The 12,697-nt window shown below is 33.8% G+C and overlaps 1 protein-coding gene across 2 annotated transcripts in view; it reads right to left on the minus strand.

The window, feature by feature from the left end:
• Window positions 1–705: 705 nt before the first annotated feature.
• LOC126745476 (ankyrin repeat domain-containing protein 13D) overlaps window positions 706–12,697 on the minus strand; it is a 37,250-nt gene continuing 25,258 nt past the window's right edge. For both annotated transcript variants that reach the window (XM_050453342.1, XM_050453334.1), the window contains exons 10-12: window positions 12,491–12,594; window positions 8,883–8,965; window positions 706–2,781 (exon numbers count right to left, since the gene is read on the minus strand). In XM_050453342.1, the coding sequence (XP_050309299.1) occupies window positions 2,583–2,781; window positions 8,883–8,965; window positions 12,491–12,594 (386 nt within the window). In that variant the 3' untranslated portion in view covers window positions 706–2,582. The remainder of the gene's footprint in view (window positions 2,782–8,882; window positions 8,966–12,490; window positions 12,595–12,697) is intronic.

Genomic DNA, 12,697 nt, shown 5'->3' on the forward strand with positions numbered 1-12,697 from the left:
TGTTAAATCATACTATGATTGTACGGGTGGTATTGATTTGATTGATCGAATGATTAGTTACTATCGCATCAATACTAGAACTAAAAAGGGGACTGTAAAAGTAATTTTACATTTCATAGATTTAGCTCTTGCAAATGCCTGGATCATCTACAGAACTGATAGGAAAAAAACTAGGTGATTGTGCCAAGCAAATTCAACAATTTTTAGATTTTAAGATCAGCGTTTTGGTAGTTTAAGAAATATTATTTTTGTTAAAACACATAATAAATAATTATGCATTTTCTTTTGTTTCTTTATGACCCAACGTCCATTTAAGTGGACATCAAAAAAATAAGAAATGGTTGACTTTAAAAAAAAAAACATGTATTTTTATAGTAAGTGTATCCCAAGTATATAAACTATTATGTTTATCCTTGTTTATTAAAAGTCAGCTGGCCGGGGGTCTCAGGAGGATAATGTACAGCGATCAGTGCGGTGGTCAAAATAGGAATTTCAAAATGGCTGCCCTTTGTACATACATTGTATTATCCAGCGATTACACAGTTACCAACATTGACCATAAATTTTTAGTTTCTGGTCACCTTCCAAATGATCAGGACTTTGGATTAGTCGAAAAAAACAAAATACACTATAAAAATATTTTTGTTCCCAATGATTGGATGCAAGTGGTTCTAGAAGCCAGGAAAAGAAATCCGTTCAAAGTAGTAGTTATGGTGACATCCAGCGACTTTTTTTCAACAAAAGAACTGGAAAAGGCATTAACGAATCGTAAAAAAACGGAAGCTGATGAAAAAGTACAATGGTTGCAAATACAGTGGCTTCGGTATGATAAAGAAAAACCTGAAATTATCCAATTTAAATATTCCAATAACGAAAATGTTTTATTTAACGAAGTTAATGTAAAAAAAACGGGGCAACCAAACTTTCCATGACATGGCCAGACTTCTTCCTCTGTTCGAGGGACCTAAGCCCATACAAGAAAAGAAATACCAAGACTTGTTATCTTTGCTTGATTATATTCCACCAGTAAACCATGAATTTTATCGTCGACTGGTTCACAATGCACGTGTTGAAGAAGACTCGAATGTTTTTGAAATTGATTAATAAGAGTTTACGTTGAGTTTTGTTTAAAAATGTCTTATCGTTTACCTAAAAATAAATTATTTTGCTTTAGTAATTAATTTTTACTCTCAAGTCAGTAAAAAAAAAGGTTATGCAAAAGTGGCCCAAGCCACATACAAAATCTTATTTTTCAAAAAAAAAAATGTCCAAAAACTATGTTTAATATTCCACCACTTACCTAAATAAAAATAAATTAAGAAATTCTTTATCTCTTATAATTTCGTAATTAATCTTCAAAAAATTTCAATATTTTTGGCTTGGGCCACTTTTGCCCTAAACGCCTCATTTAAGTCCTTTACACAATGACTGGATTACCAACCTAAATTAAATTGACTTTAGTTTAGTCCGATTTAAAATAGTTTTATGGAAGTCTCAGTTTTTCCCCTTCTTAATTTTTATTACTACTTTAATAACAATTCATAATTTAAGATGTAAATCTAGTCAAGTTTTTTGTGGGAAAACCTTTATACATGGATTGAATTTACTTCGATTTGGTCCAATTTATAAGTTTTACAGAAATATTGGTTTCAATTATTGTTTAAAAAGGCAAGGAAAAATGGAATTGGATAGTTGAACAACCTTTAAACACAAAAAAAGTAAATTGAAAATATTTTTGATATATTATAGAGAAAATATTACTGGTTTTACTATTGTGGATTAAAAATTGATTTACTATTGAGCGATGCTTATTTTTGTTTAATTTTAAAAGGTGAAAAATAAGGGATTTCTCTGTAGGTATGGGTAAAATCAACCAGAAGCAGCCTGAAATCCAATAGTCTTTGTGTGAATGTACAGAATAGGGGAAATGTTTGAATCTTGATTTTCCTCTTAATTATTGGTTGAATGAAAAAAATATTTGACTGAAGAAAAAAACAATAATACAATATTGCATCCATAAATGTTGCTTGTATACAGATTGTAAGTATGGATGCTAGGTTAGTACTAAACTTATTATTTTAAATTCGTTTTATTAATACCTTATGTTAATTTATATAAAAAAGTGGCTTCTTAAGATTAAGTTTTTAAATGTGGGAATTCGTGTTTAAGCATTGTACGTTATTTTTAATGAAATATCTGATTACGATATAAAAACTTATATTATGGTCCATGAATTTATTTAATACCTATTTTTTTAACAAAAAAAAACGCAGAAATTGCAAAGATCAAATAACCAAAGTTAGCAATAAAGACTGCTGCAAATAGTAATTTTTATTGCTTCTTTTATACTAACATTTTGGCAGATTTTCTATTTCATACATAATAGCAAATTAAATATACTAAAACCAACATTTTAAAGGTAAGTTGATTCTAGCTTATTAAATCCTGCAAGTTCAGCATTCAATTGCAAATATAACATTTTACTAAGACGTTTCAGATTAAACTAAGCATTTTTTGTAAGACATTTGAATAATGCTGCGGACAGATATATTATACCACAAGACTAATACACATCCATACCATTATTTTTCTTTTAAAGATAATTCCAGGGCCTGTTCTAGCATTTTCTCTTCGTCTATCCGATTTTGTTCTTCTTTTTCTCTCTCTTTTTTGGAAATTATCAGGGCCATTTGTAAGTCATAGTCCAAATCTGCGCTGGGACTATCTTGTGCGTCGGAAACCGATAATCCTTGAAAATCCTCTAGGCTGGCTTCTATCGCTCTAAAATCAATATTAATTTGTAACTGGATTGAACAGATTAATTTTGTAATGTTAAGTCACGAATAAAAAATAGTCTGAGCTAAAATTGGTAGGACTTTCGTATATAGTTCTTAAACTAGAAAAAAAAATTCAGGGGGTTGTAGTACTCCTAAACATAGTTAAAAAAGTTCTTAAAAAAGTACAGGGCGGAAAATGCATATTGAAGGAGTTAGGAGCACTGAAAGGGTGAATTTAAAATTTTTTGTTTGCTCTGAATTTTAGGTAGTTATTAAGAAATCAAAATTTAATTTTTTTAAACATCTTATAGCTTAAAAAAATGAAATAAACCAAATACCGGATATTAGCGAGAATCCATCATCGTCTAAGAGACACAGGTTCATTTGAACCCAGAAGCCAAGACCATGGCCGTAATTTGCCTGTACATACACCTGATGTTGAGTAGTGCATTTTTTCTTACATGTGGAGAAAGATCCGAGAATATTTGTAAGGAGAATTGCAGCGAAGGAAAACGTCAGTCGCCATATTGTGTGAATGACTCTTCAAATTCTACTCCTGTGTCCATATTACATGCAAAGGGTACAAGCTCTTGATCTGGAAGATTATCCCGCTCGAGCCACCTTCTGTCGTTGGTAATAAAGATAACTGGTACAAGAGCCCTTTATTGGCAGATTTTTTATGCATAGACGAAGCTGGGTTTAAAGATATGGAATTTTCAATTAGATAGATAATAAATCACTGGTTCGATGAAATACCCCATGCTAATGTCAAGAGTCGACACCAAATTTGATTCCCAGTTAACGTTTGGGCGGGAATTCTTGGCGGTAGCCTTTAGAAAAGTCTATAATAATGAACGTTTTAGGCTAATTCACTTTTGGAGGAAGTTCCCATAACATAGACGCAGATCATGTATTTTAGGCATGATGGTGCACCAGCTAATTTTTCCGCGAGCGGTGAAGAATCATGTGAACCAAGTTTTTGAAAGGCGTTTAACGTGGTGGTCCACAAGCTTGCACACAGCAAGGTCACCAGATCTTAATCCATTAGATTTCAACTTCTGGGGCCACTTTAAACCTTGGTTTACTCAGCGCCGATTAATACTGAAGAGCATTTATATTTACGACAACGCATTATTGACTGTTCCAATCAAATTCGTACATCAGAAATATTTCAAAGGGTACGCTGATCGTGGAGAAGACCAGATGTCTGCATTGAAATGAATGGTGGTCACTGAACAATTACTATTATATTAAGGCATTATTTTAATAAGAAATTTTGGTCATTAGTTTATTTTTTAAAGCAATAAGGTATCTTTAAAATCATGACATTCTGATTTTTTAACTAATTATTTAATAACTTTCGCCATAACTTTCATAAGTTTATTTTAATTAAACAGTCCATTAGAGCAAAATCTTTGCCTTCAATTTTCTCGAAAACTATTATAGCTCTGAGTGATGTAAAACAAAAGTATCTGTTTTTATTCACGAAACAACCCCTTTGCAAAAACTACCCTTTCCGATTTTCCAAATAATTTTTCAGTATCTCCATTAAATTAAGGGTCAAAATTTATGGCAGATTTAAGCCTACAATTTAAAAAAAACCCTTAACCCACCTTATTAGTGTCCCTAACTCAACATATATATTTTTCGTCTTATACATATAGGAACTTTTATTACTACCTTTAGGAGTACTATCACCTCCCGATTTTTTTACACTAAAATGAAACCATGCATAATGAGAGTTAGGTTATTTGTAAAAAGTAGAGTTCGAAAAAATGTAACTATTGTCATAACTACATTTTACGCAACTTATTATTTTTTAAATAGGACCTACTACGGTAGAGTATCAGTGTAGAATTACAAATTGGCAGCTCAAAATAAAAACTGGTCATTATTCGTAAGTTATTGTGTTTAATTATCAAAATGGTTTAAGGGCGATTACCTCTTGGCGTAGAAATTAGATTTAAATTTTTTTAACATTTGCATACTTTACGTCAAAAAAGTCAATATGCCAATGATAATGTAAGATGACAAGTTTTAGCAAACACTGAGAAGAATTTGTAAATAATCTTTAATGCGCTTAGTAAGCATACAAAAGCATAGGGTAAAAAGTAAATATCCTACATACGTATAAATATGCCTCGCATCAAATGCAAATACAGGGTGCGGCATAATTGTCTCTCTGTTTTTAAGGCTTAATAAAAGAAATGTTATTTGAAATACAAAGATTTATTTTTTTTATTTTAAAAGTACAACTAAAACATTTTTGTCCTATGTGGTTTTGAAGAGAATATCTGGCAAGTGCCGTCCACCTTTATCGAAGCACTGGTGCAAGCGACTTCTGAAGAACTCTTGCAAGCATTTCTTGGGGTATTTTGCGAATTTTCAGGCGGATTGCATCCTTTAGTTGTCTAATAGTCGTTGGACGATGTTTGAAGACTTCAGCTTTTAGGTAACCCCACAGAAAGAAGTCGCAGGGCGTCGGGCGAGCGTGCAGGTCAAGAAATATCGCCTCTCAGGGAGAGCAAACGTCCGGGGAACATTTCTCTCAATACTTGCATTTAAGCTCGAGATGTGTGAGCTGTTGACCCATCTTGCTGAAACCAGGCATCTTGCACATTGAGTCCTGCAAAGGCTGGGGCGAAAAAATTGTGAATATATAGCGTTCCGAATTGACAGTAACAGCGTGATTTTCTTCTTCAAAGAAGTAAGGGCCGACTATCCCCATTTCAGACACGGCGCACCAAACTGTCACTTTCTCACTATGTAGAGGCTTCTCGTGTATCTCTCTCGGATTATCAGCGGCCCAATACCGAAAGTTTTGCTTGTTTACCCAGCCAGACAAGTAAAAATGTGCCTCGTCACAAAAAAAACTGCGCTCTGAGGTAAATTTTGAAGCATAATTTCACATGTGCTACATGTCGATTGTTCCAATCACGTTCTGATAATTCCTGTGCCAGAACCATCTTGTATGGATGAAAACGAAGATCCTTGTAAAGAATTCTTCGCACAGTGCGGTCAGATAAACGAAGATAAAAATTAGCGTCTCATAGTCTCGATGTTTTCGGGTGTCCGAGCTGTCCGTGGCCGTCCACCTCCTTTTTTGATAACAGTTTCTCTGAAGTTCTTGACCCACAACACAATTGATTTTCGGTCCGGGACTCCTTCATTTCGCGGAATTTTGAACCTTACCCGGAACGCTCGTTGCGCAGCAATAACTGACCGATTTTCGGGGAGGTACACTTCCACGGCGAATGCGCGCTGTGCGTTGATCCACATGATGCATGCAGACTAAAACATATTTAAACAAAACTGTTTCCCATACGGCTCTTGGTGGCGGTACCCCCACTATTCTGCGACGCCGCACGGCATTACGAGGAAATGTTAAAAATAGGGAGACAGTTATGCCGCACCCTGTATTTATGCCGACTGAGGTGTGCAGCTATGCCTTTGGCCCTCAACAGTTTTAACGATAACCACGATCTTATCATTCATTGTTCCTTGTCTACAATACGGTCGTAGAACTTTAACATATGGATTTTGGACAACCTAAAGAAGAACAAAGGCCCTTAAGAAATATCACTTTCTCTCAGGCGGATAATAAGAATACAATGGCAAGATCGACGAAGATATTTCAATGTATTGGAAGAAACCAGTATTGAGGCAACTATCATAAAACACCAGCAGTTACGATGGGCAGGTCAGGTACGACGGCCAAAAAAAAGAATTGGTTGCAAACAACAAAAACGTTTCAAGTATACACTCGACGCCCATCTAAAAAAGTGTCAAATCGACATCTCCGACTAGGAAACAACGGCTCTTAACTCTTCTTTATGACGACCTTCTGTAAATGAGGGTTCTCGGTTCTTTGAAGAAGAACGACGAAGGCTTGAAAATGATAAGCGGGACCTCAGAAAACTAAGAGAGAGTAACAGCGTCAAATGGGCGGCCAGTATCCACCAGCGTTTCTGAACTAGTAAAGACAAATTAGTAAAGCCGATGATGATATTCTATTTTGCGGTTTATTTATCAAAGGTGCCGTTGAAAGAAAATTGAAATTTATATTTTATTAAATAATTTTGTGAAATTTGGGTTGCTCTTGGTTATTTTTGCTTTCTTTAAATCAAATGCGGACGCAGATGTTTTGGAAAAGTGAAGTATTATAAAATTACCGTTAATGGTTTTTTGACCCCCATTGTATCAACAGAGCTTCAAACTACAATAAATGACATAAAAAACAAATCATCATCTGGTACAGATGGTCTCACTCTCAAAATCTGTTTTCCAATATGCCAAATTGCACCTTAATCCATCTAACAAACCTAATTAACAAGCCATTCCAAAATGGAGTCTTTCCTACCTGCCTTAAGACTGCAATAATTATGCCTTTGCATAAGGGAGGAGATAAACAACAAGCTTCAAACTATCACCCAATCGCACTCCTTCCCACTTTATCAAAGATCATTGAACGATTGGTTAAAAAAGGCTCTTATCGTTTCTGTTTAAATATGAAATTCTTACTCCTCACCAATTTGGATTCTTGAGTGCACAAATGATGCTATGTTTTCTCTCTTTAATAGTGTTTACACTAGTATAAATAATAATTATTCAAGAGCAACAATTTTTTGTGGTTTCTCCAAGGCTTTTGATTGTGTAAACCATAACATCTTAATTGACAAATTGAATCACTATGGGTTCAGAGGAACGCCCCTTGAGTGGTTTAAATCGTATCTCAGTTATCCGGAAATGAAGTCTTCTTGCAAACCAATAGAATGTGGGGTACCTCAAGGTTCAGTCCTGGGCCCTATTTTGTTTCTGATCTTTATAAATGACATGAGGAAAATCTGTCTTTTTGCTGACGATACTAGCTTTACATGGAACAAACCGGATGCCAGGGCACTATATATAAACTATATATATATATAAAAAATTAAGTTCAGCATGTTTTGCCTTAAGATCAGTTTCCAGGGAATTAAGTTTTCAAACATCAAGAACAGTTTATTATGCCCTTTTTGAGTCACATCTACGTTACGCCCTTCCATTCTGGGGCACATGCGGTGTGACTCAATTTGAGCGCATCTTTAAACGCCAAAAGAGAGCAGTTCGGTATCTGCTTGGACTTAATAGCAGAGTTCACTGTCAAGAAATCTTTCAAAAATATAAGATACTTACTCTTCCCTCTTTATTCATATTGGAATCTATTTGCTTAGTACGCAAACAAGTCAGAAATGCCAAGTAGGCCAATTATTCACTTCGCAACGCAGTGCATGATCTTTATCTGCAAACCCCACGGTCCGAATTAGTAAAAAGCTCTATTCTATACAGAGCCAAAAAGATGCATAATCATTTGCCTTTGGAAATTAAATCAATTACTTCTTTTCCTCGATTTCATAATGCTTTGAAGGCATACTTTCTGGAAAAAGCCTTGTACGCAGTGGCGGATTTTTTTCTAGGATAACTTTTTGGGTATCACACACACACTGGCTCTTTATATCTTAATATAGAGAATATATTAGTTTTTTTATTTATTTATTTTTTTTTAGTAAATAAATTGCACTTTCATTCTGTATTTAATTAATTTACTGACTATTGTGTTTATTTTTATTTTTTTATTTTGTGTGTTTTGTTTTGTTCTGTTTTTTTTATTTTATTAGCTTTGTCTACAAAATTTTGTAATTTTTTGACAATAAAGCATATGATTGATTGATTGAGTATATTTTATAAAGACCTAAATAATTGAGTATAATTACTACCCAAACAAAAAAACCTAGAGTACAACAACGATCTTTGAAAAAAATTAGTAAGCTTCTGGCCAACTTAAATACAATACTAAAGTTTTTTAGCATACAAGCTATTTTAAAATTGTCAAATTTATTTCTAGCCCAACTACCGTAAAACACTATATAATTCCTTAAAGAATCCTTCAGGTATTCGAGTAGCAGAAATGGCGGTTTAATATTAATAGTGACGCTTATGAGTTCTTAAAAATATAAAAAATAAATATAATTAATCTTAATCCATAAGTTTTCCAAAAACTCTTGGATAAGTGTTAAGTTTCGAGTGATCAAAATGTTTCTACCTTAGTTTTAAGGACTATATACTGACCTTTGAAGTTCCCTTTCTTCTGTATTTACTGGGGTCTCTGGCCTTGAAGGCTTTTGACCTCTTAGAGCCTCCCATATGTCGACCTAAAAACAGTTACAAAATCAATTTAACCGGTAAATACATTTATAAGTCCTATACATATATAATATATTGCTACCCAAACATTTTTATGGCTCTTGCTAAGTTAATTGGATGTGGGTTTAAAAACTCAGGTTTAAATTTTAATATTGCTGAAACCTCCGGCAACTCCACACCTAATTCACTTAGCTTAATATTCTTATAAAAAAAAAAACAATTACATTAAAACAATATGTTAGCATTGACATAAGACAGACTAAAAATAGGACTTTTAGAAATCATATCTATGAAAACAGGCTAGATGAGCAATATAGTGAGGATTCAAGAAGGAGCACAACTTTCTTAGTTAAGACGTTACTAACAAAACAATAGTTCATTTTATATCTTTAAATAGCAGTAATTGAGGTAAAATAAAAATAACATTCAGGAGAAAGGGAGTGAAGAGGTATAACCAACGTGTTAAAAAAAAGGATAGAACTCTGTTAAAATATTATGACATTTTAAAGTCGTATAATTTAAAGAATCCATGCAGCCTTGTTTTTCTTACCAGAAAATTGCCGAGCTAAATGAAGATAATTAAATTCACTGACAATGAGTCTATATAACCAGCGGAAACAAACTTAGGGAGCTCCACAATTATTTAAAAATTAAGTAACGTTCCAAAAAATATGATACCGAATAAAGTAATTCACTATACAATAATGTATAAAAATTATTAATCTTCATTTCTCGATATGACTTGCGGTTTAGCCAGAAAATCCATTTAGAAAGAATATTCTCAAAGAAAAAGACGACCGCATGGATTTTTAAACTCACAAACCTTTCGAACTGGGATGACAGTACTATTATTTCTTTAATGGACAAAAACAATAATTTCCAATTTCTGTATAGAAGTAAATATAAAACATAACTTTGCATATGAAGAGACCACGGAAGAAAGGGGGAGAGTAATTTTTTTCACGATATTTTAATTATACACATCAAAATGCGCGTCTCGTTGAGTAGAATATGATAGAATAAAGAAACAGACAGAAAAGAGTATAGTCAGTTTGTTACAATTAGATGAAATATAGCCGTACACGGAAGAAAGGGGGAATGTCCGCGCGGAAAAAGTAAGAAGGGGGATAGTCAAATAAGAACGATCCTTGTGCATTCGACACGTTTTACGTTCCGATCAGTTTATTTTAAGCGATTTAACGAGGTGTGGCGATTGTGTTTTTGTTTACGTTGTGTATTATAATATTATCAGTGTGTTTTGCTATGGAAAAAACCAAGAAAAAGCCGGTAATGGGCAGGATAAGTGATGTCATGAAAAAACTTTGACAAGCAAGGCACGAGACAGGTGAAGACTGCCATTGCAAAAGGCATCGATGTTTTTGTATAATAAATGAAGCTGAAAGAAAGGTAATAATTCAACAATTTAATTTATTAAATTACAATGAGCAAAACGCGTACCTTGCTGGACTTATAAGTGTAGGACCAGTTGCAACAAGAAGACCTAGAGTTCATGAAAATGTTGCTAGGTTTAACGATGCAACTTACCGTTATTAAGTAAGGGTTAATCGAGCTACATTAAATATATCTGAGGATGTTGACGTATGTTATAAGGCAATTCTGTCTATGCATGGGATAGGAAAGAAAAGACTAGAAAATATTCAAAAGTCTTTGAAGATGAAGGGCGTTGCACCCCGTGACAAACGGGGAACTAATGTTAAGAAACATTTAAAATCAGAAAAGACAATTCACGCAGTGGTCACCCATATAACTCATTTAAATCTCGACCAAGTCATTACAGTACCAAAAAACAAGCAAAAAGTATTTACCAGAACAGCTAAACGTTAAGAAAATATACGGTTTATACAAGGAGCAAAACAATCCGCCCGTTTCGTACGAATTTTACAGAAAGATATTTAATACAAGATTTAATTTATCTTTTGGATATCCACGTTCGGACACGTGCAGTGAATGTGATTAATTTTTGGGTAACATAAAAACTCTGGAGATGAAATTAAAGACAGAAAATGGGAATGAAGAAGGAAAGAAAAGAACAGAAGCTGATATACAAAAGTTAGGAGTTCTGAACAGAGTGCACAAAGCAAAAGCTGAGAAATTTTACGAGAAAAAACGAGTATCCAGAAAATATGCATCCACAAAGGATGACACAGAAGCTATTGCTATGGATTTTCAAAAGAATCTGAGCTTACCCAACGTCACGACAAACGACGTTTATTATAAACGTTTATTTCATTTAACATTCATGAATTGGCTTGCAATAATGCCATTTTTTACACATATAATGAAACAATTGGGGGAAAGGGAGCAAATGAAGTTGTTTCCATGCTCAATCACTACATTTTTACGAAACTTAAGCCTAATGTACATTATCTGAACATATTCTGCGATTCCTGTGCGGGACAAAATAAAAATTTTACGATTTTTAGATACCTTTATTACGTCGTACATGTCGCCAAAAGGCTTTCTTCGATCACAGTTATTTTTCCTGTCAGAGGACACTCATATCTTGAGTGTGATAGAGACATGAGTTTTGTTAATTAAAAAGTTAGGGCAGAACTACCACGTGACTGGGTAACCGAATTGAAAACTTGTAGACAAAAACCCACTCGGTTTGTTGTACACGATGTTGATCAACCAATGCTAAGAAATTGGTCAGGGTATTTAGATGAAATTTATTAAAAAAAAAATCCCCGTTTGCTTCAAGACCAATAAGGGAACTTAGGATCACTCTGGATCATCCTCGTCTAATTGAACACCGATCTTCTTATAGTGGACACTGGACATCTTCCGTTATCCAAAACCAGATAGAGCCTGGAAACTCTGCGAAGGACTTTCTACCTATAGGACAGTTTTTCTTACCAACAGGACTGTATAATGGTGAACTATTTTCTGCATTTAGTAAATAAATGTTAATATTTTTGCTATTTTTGTTGCAGCTCCTTTGCCGATCAGCGAAGAAAAATTTAAAGACCTAATGCACCTAAAACGATTTTGTGGACCTGAAGCTCAAGAGTTCTTTGAAAACCTGAAAATCACCGCATGGAGAAACAAAGGTGAAAAAGAAGCAATAATTCTAAAAAATTCAATGTATCAACATGCAATATACATAAAAATTAATGTAAATATGTTGTGAGTTTTATACTAATAAAAATTCACCACTTCCATCACGTAAACATAGAGGAAAAGAGAAACGTCCTTGACCTGCCCCTTTTCTTCTGTTTTTCAACTGTTTTTTTCACCAACATTTTATCTTAGAAGCCCTTAAAATTCATTTTGGTTAAATCTATCAAAACATATTATGTAAAACATCTTAGGAAACAACATACTAAGAACTATAATAAAAAATTAAAAAATAGTCAAAATATTAAAGATTTAAACCTTAAAACTTGATTTTCTCAAAAGAAGCTTTAGCCGACTTTCCCCTTTCTTTCGTGGACTCTTCATATCTATATCTACTAATGTTAAAACACAGAAAGCCATCAGAACACTTTCAACTACAAAAGACTTGCTCTAACCTCCTCTTTTTCAGTTCCCGACTCAATTAAACTTTGCTGGATCGCGAACTGCAACAGGTCATCTTCCTCCTCGTTGCTATACTGCCTTCTTGAATCCGTACTAGCTAAAATAAAAATTTTAAATGGAAATACTTCGAATATTTGGATGTAGAGGGAAAATGAGATCGTGATCGAATGTTAGTGAATGTTATTAAAATGCAATGCAAC

Source organism: Anthonomus grandis, chromosome 1 (assembly GCF_022605725.1).
Source record: "Anthonomus grandis grandis chromosome 1, icAntGran1.3, whole genome shotgun sequence".
Taxonomy (NCBI): domain Eukaryota; kingdom Metazoa; phylum Arthropoda; class Insecta; order Coleoptera; family Curculionidae; genus Anthonomus; species Anthonomus grandis.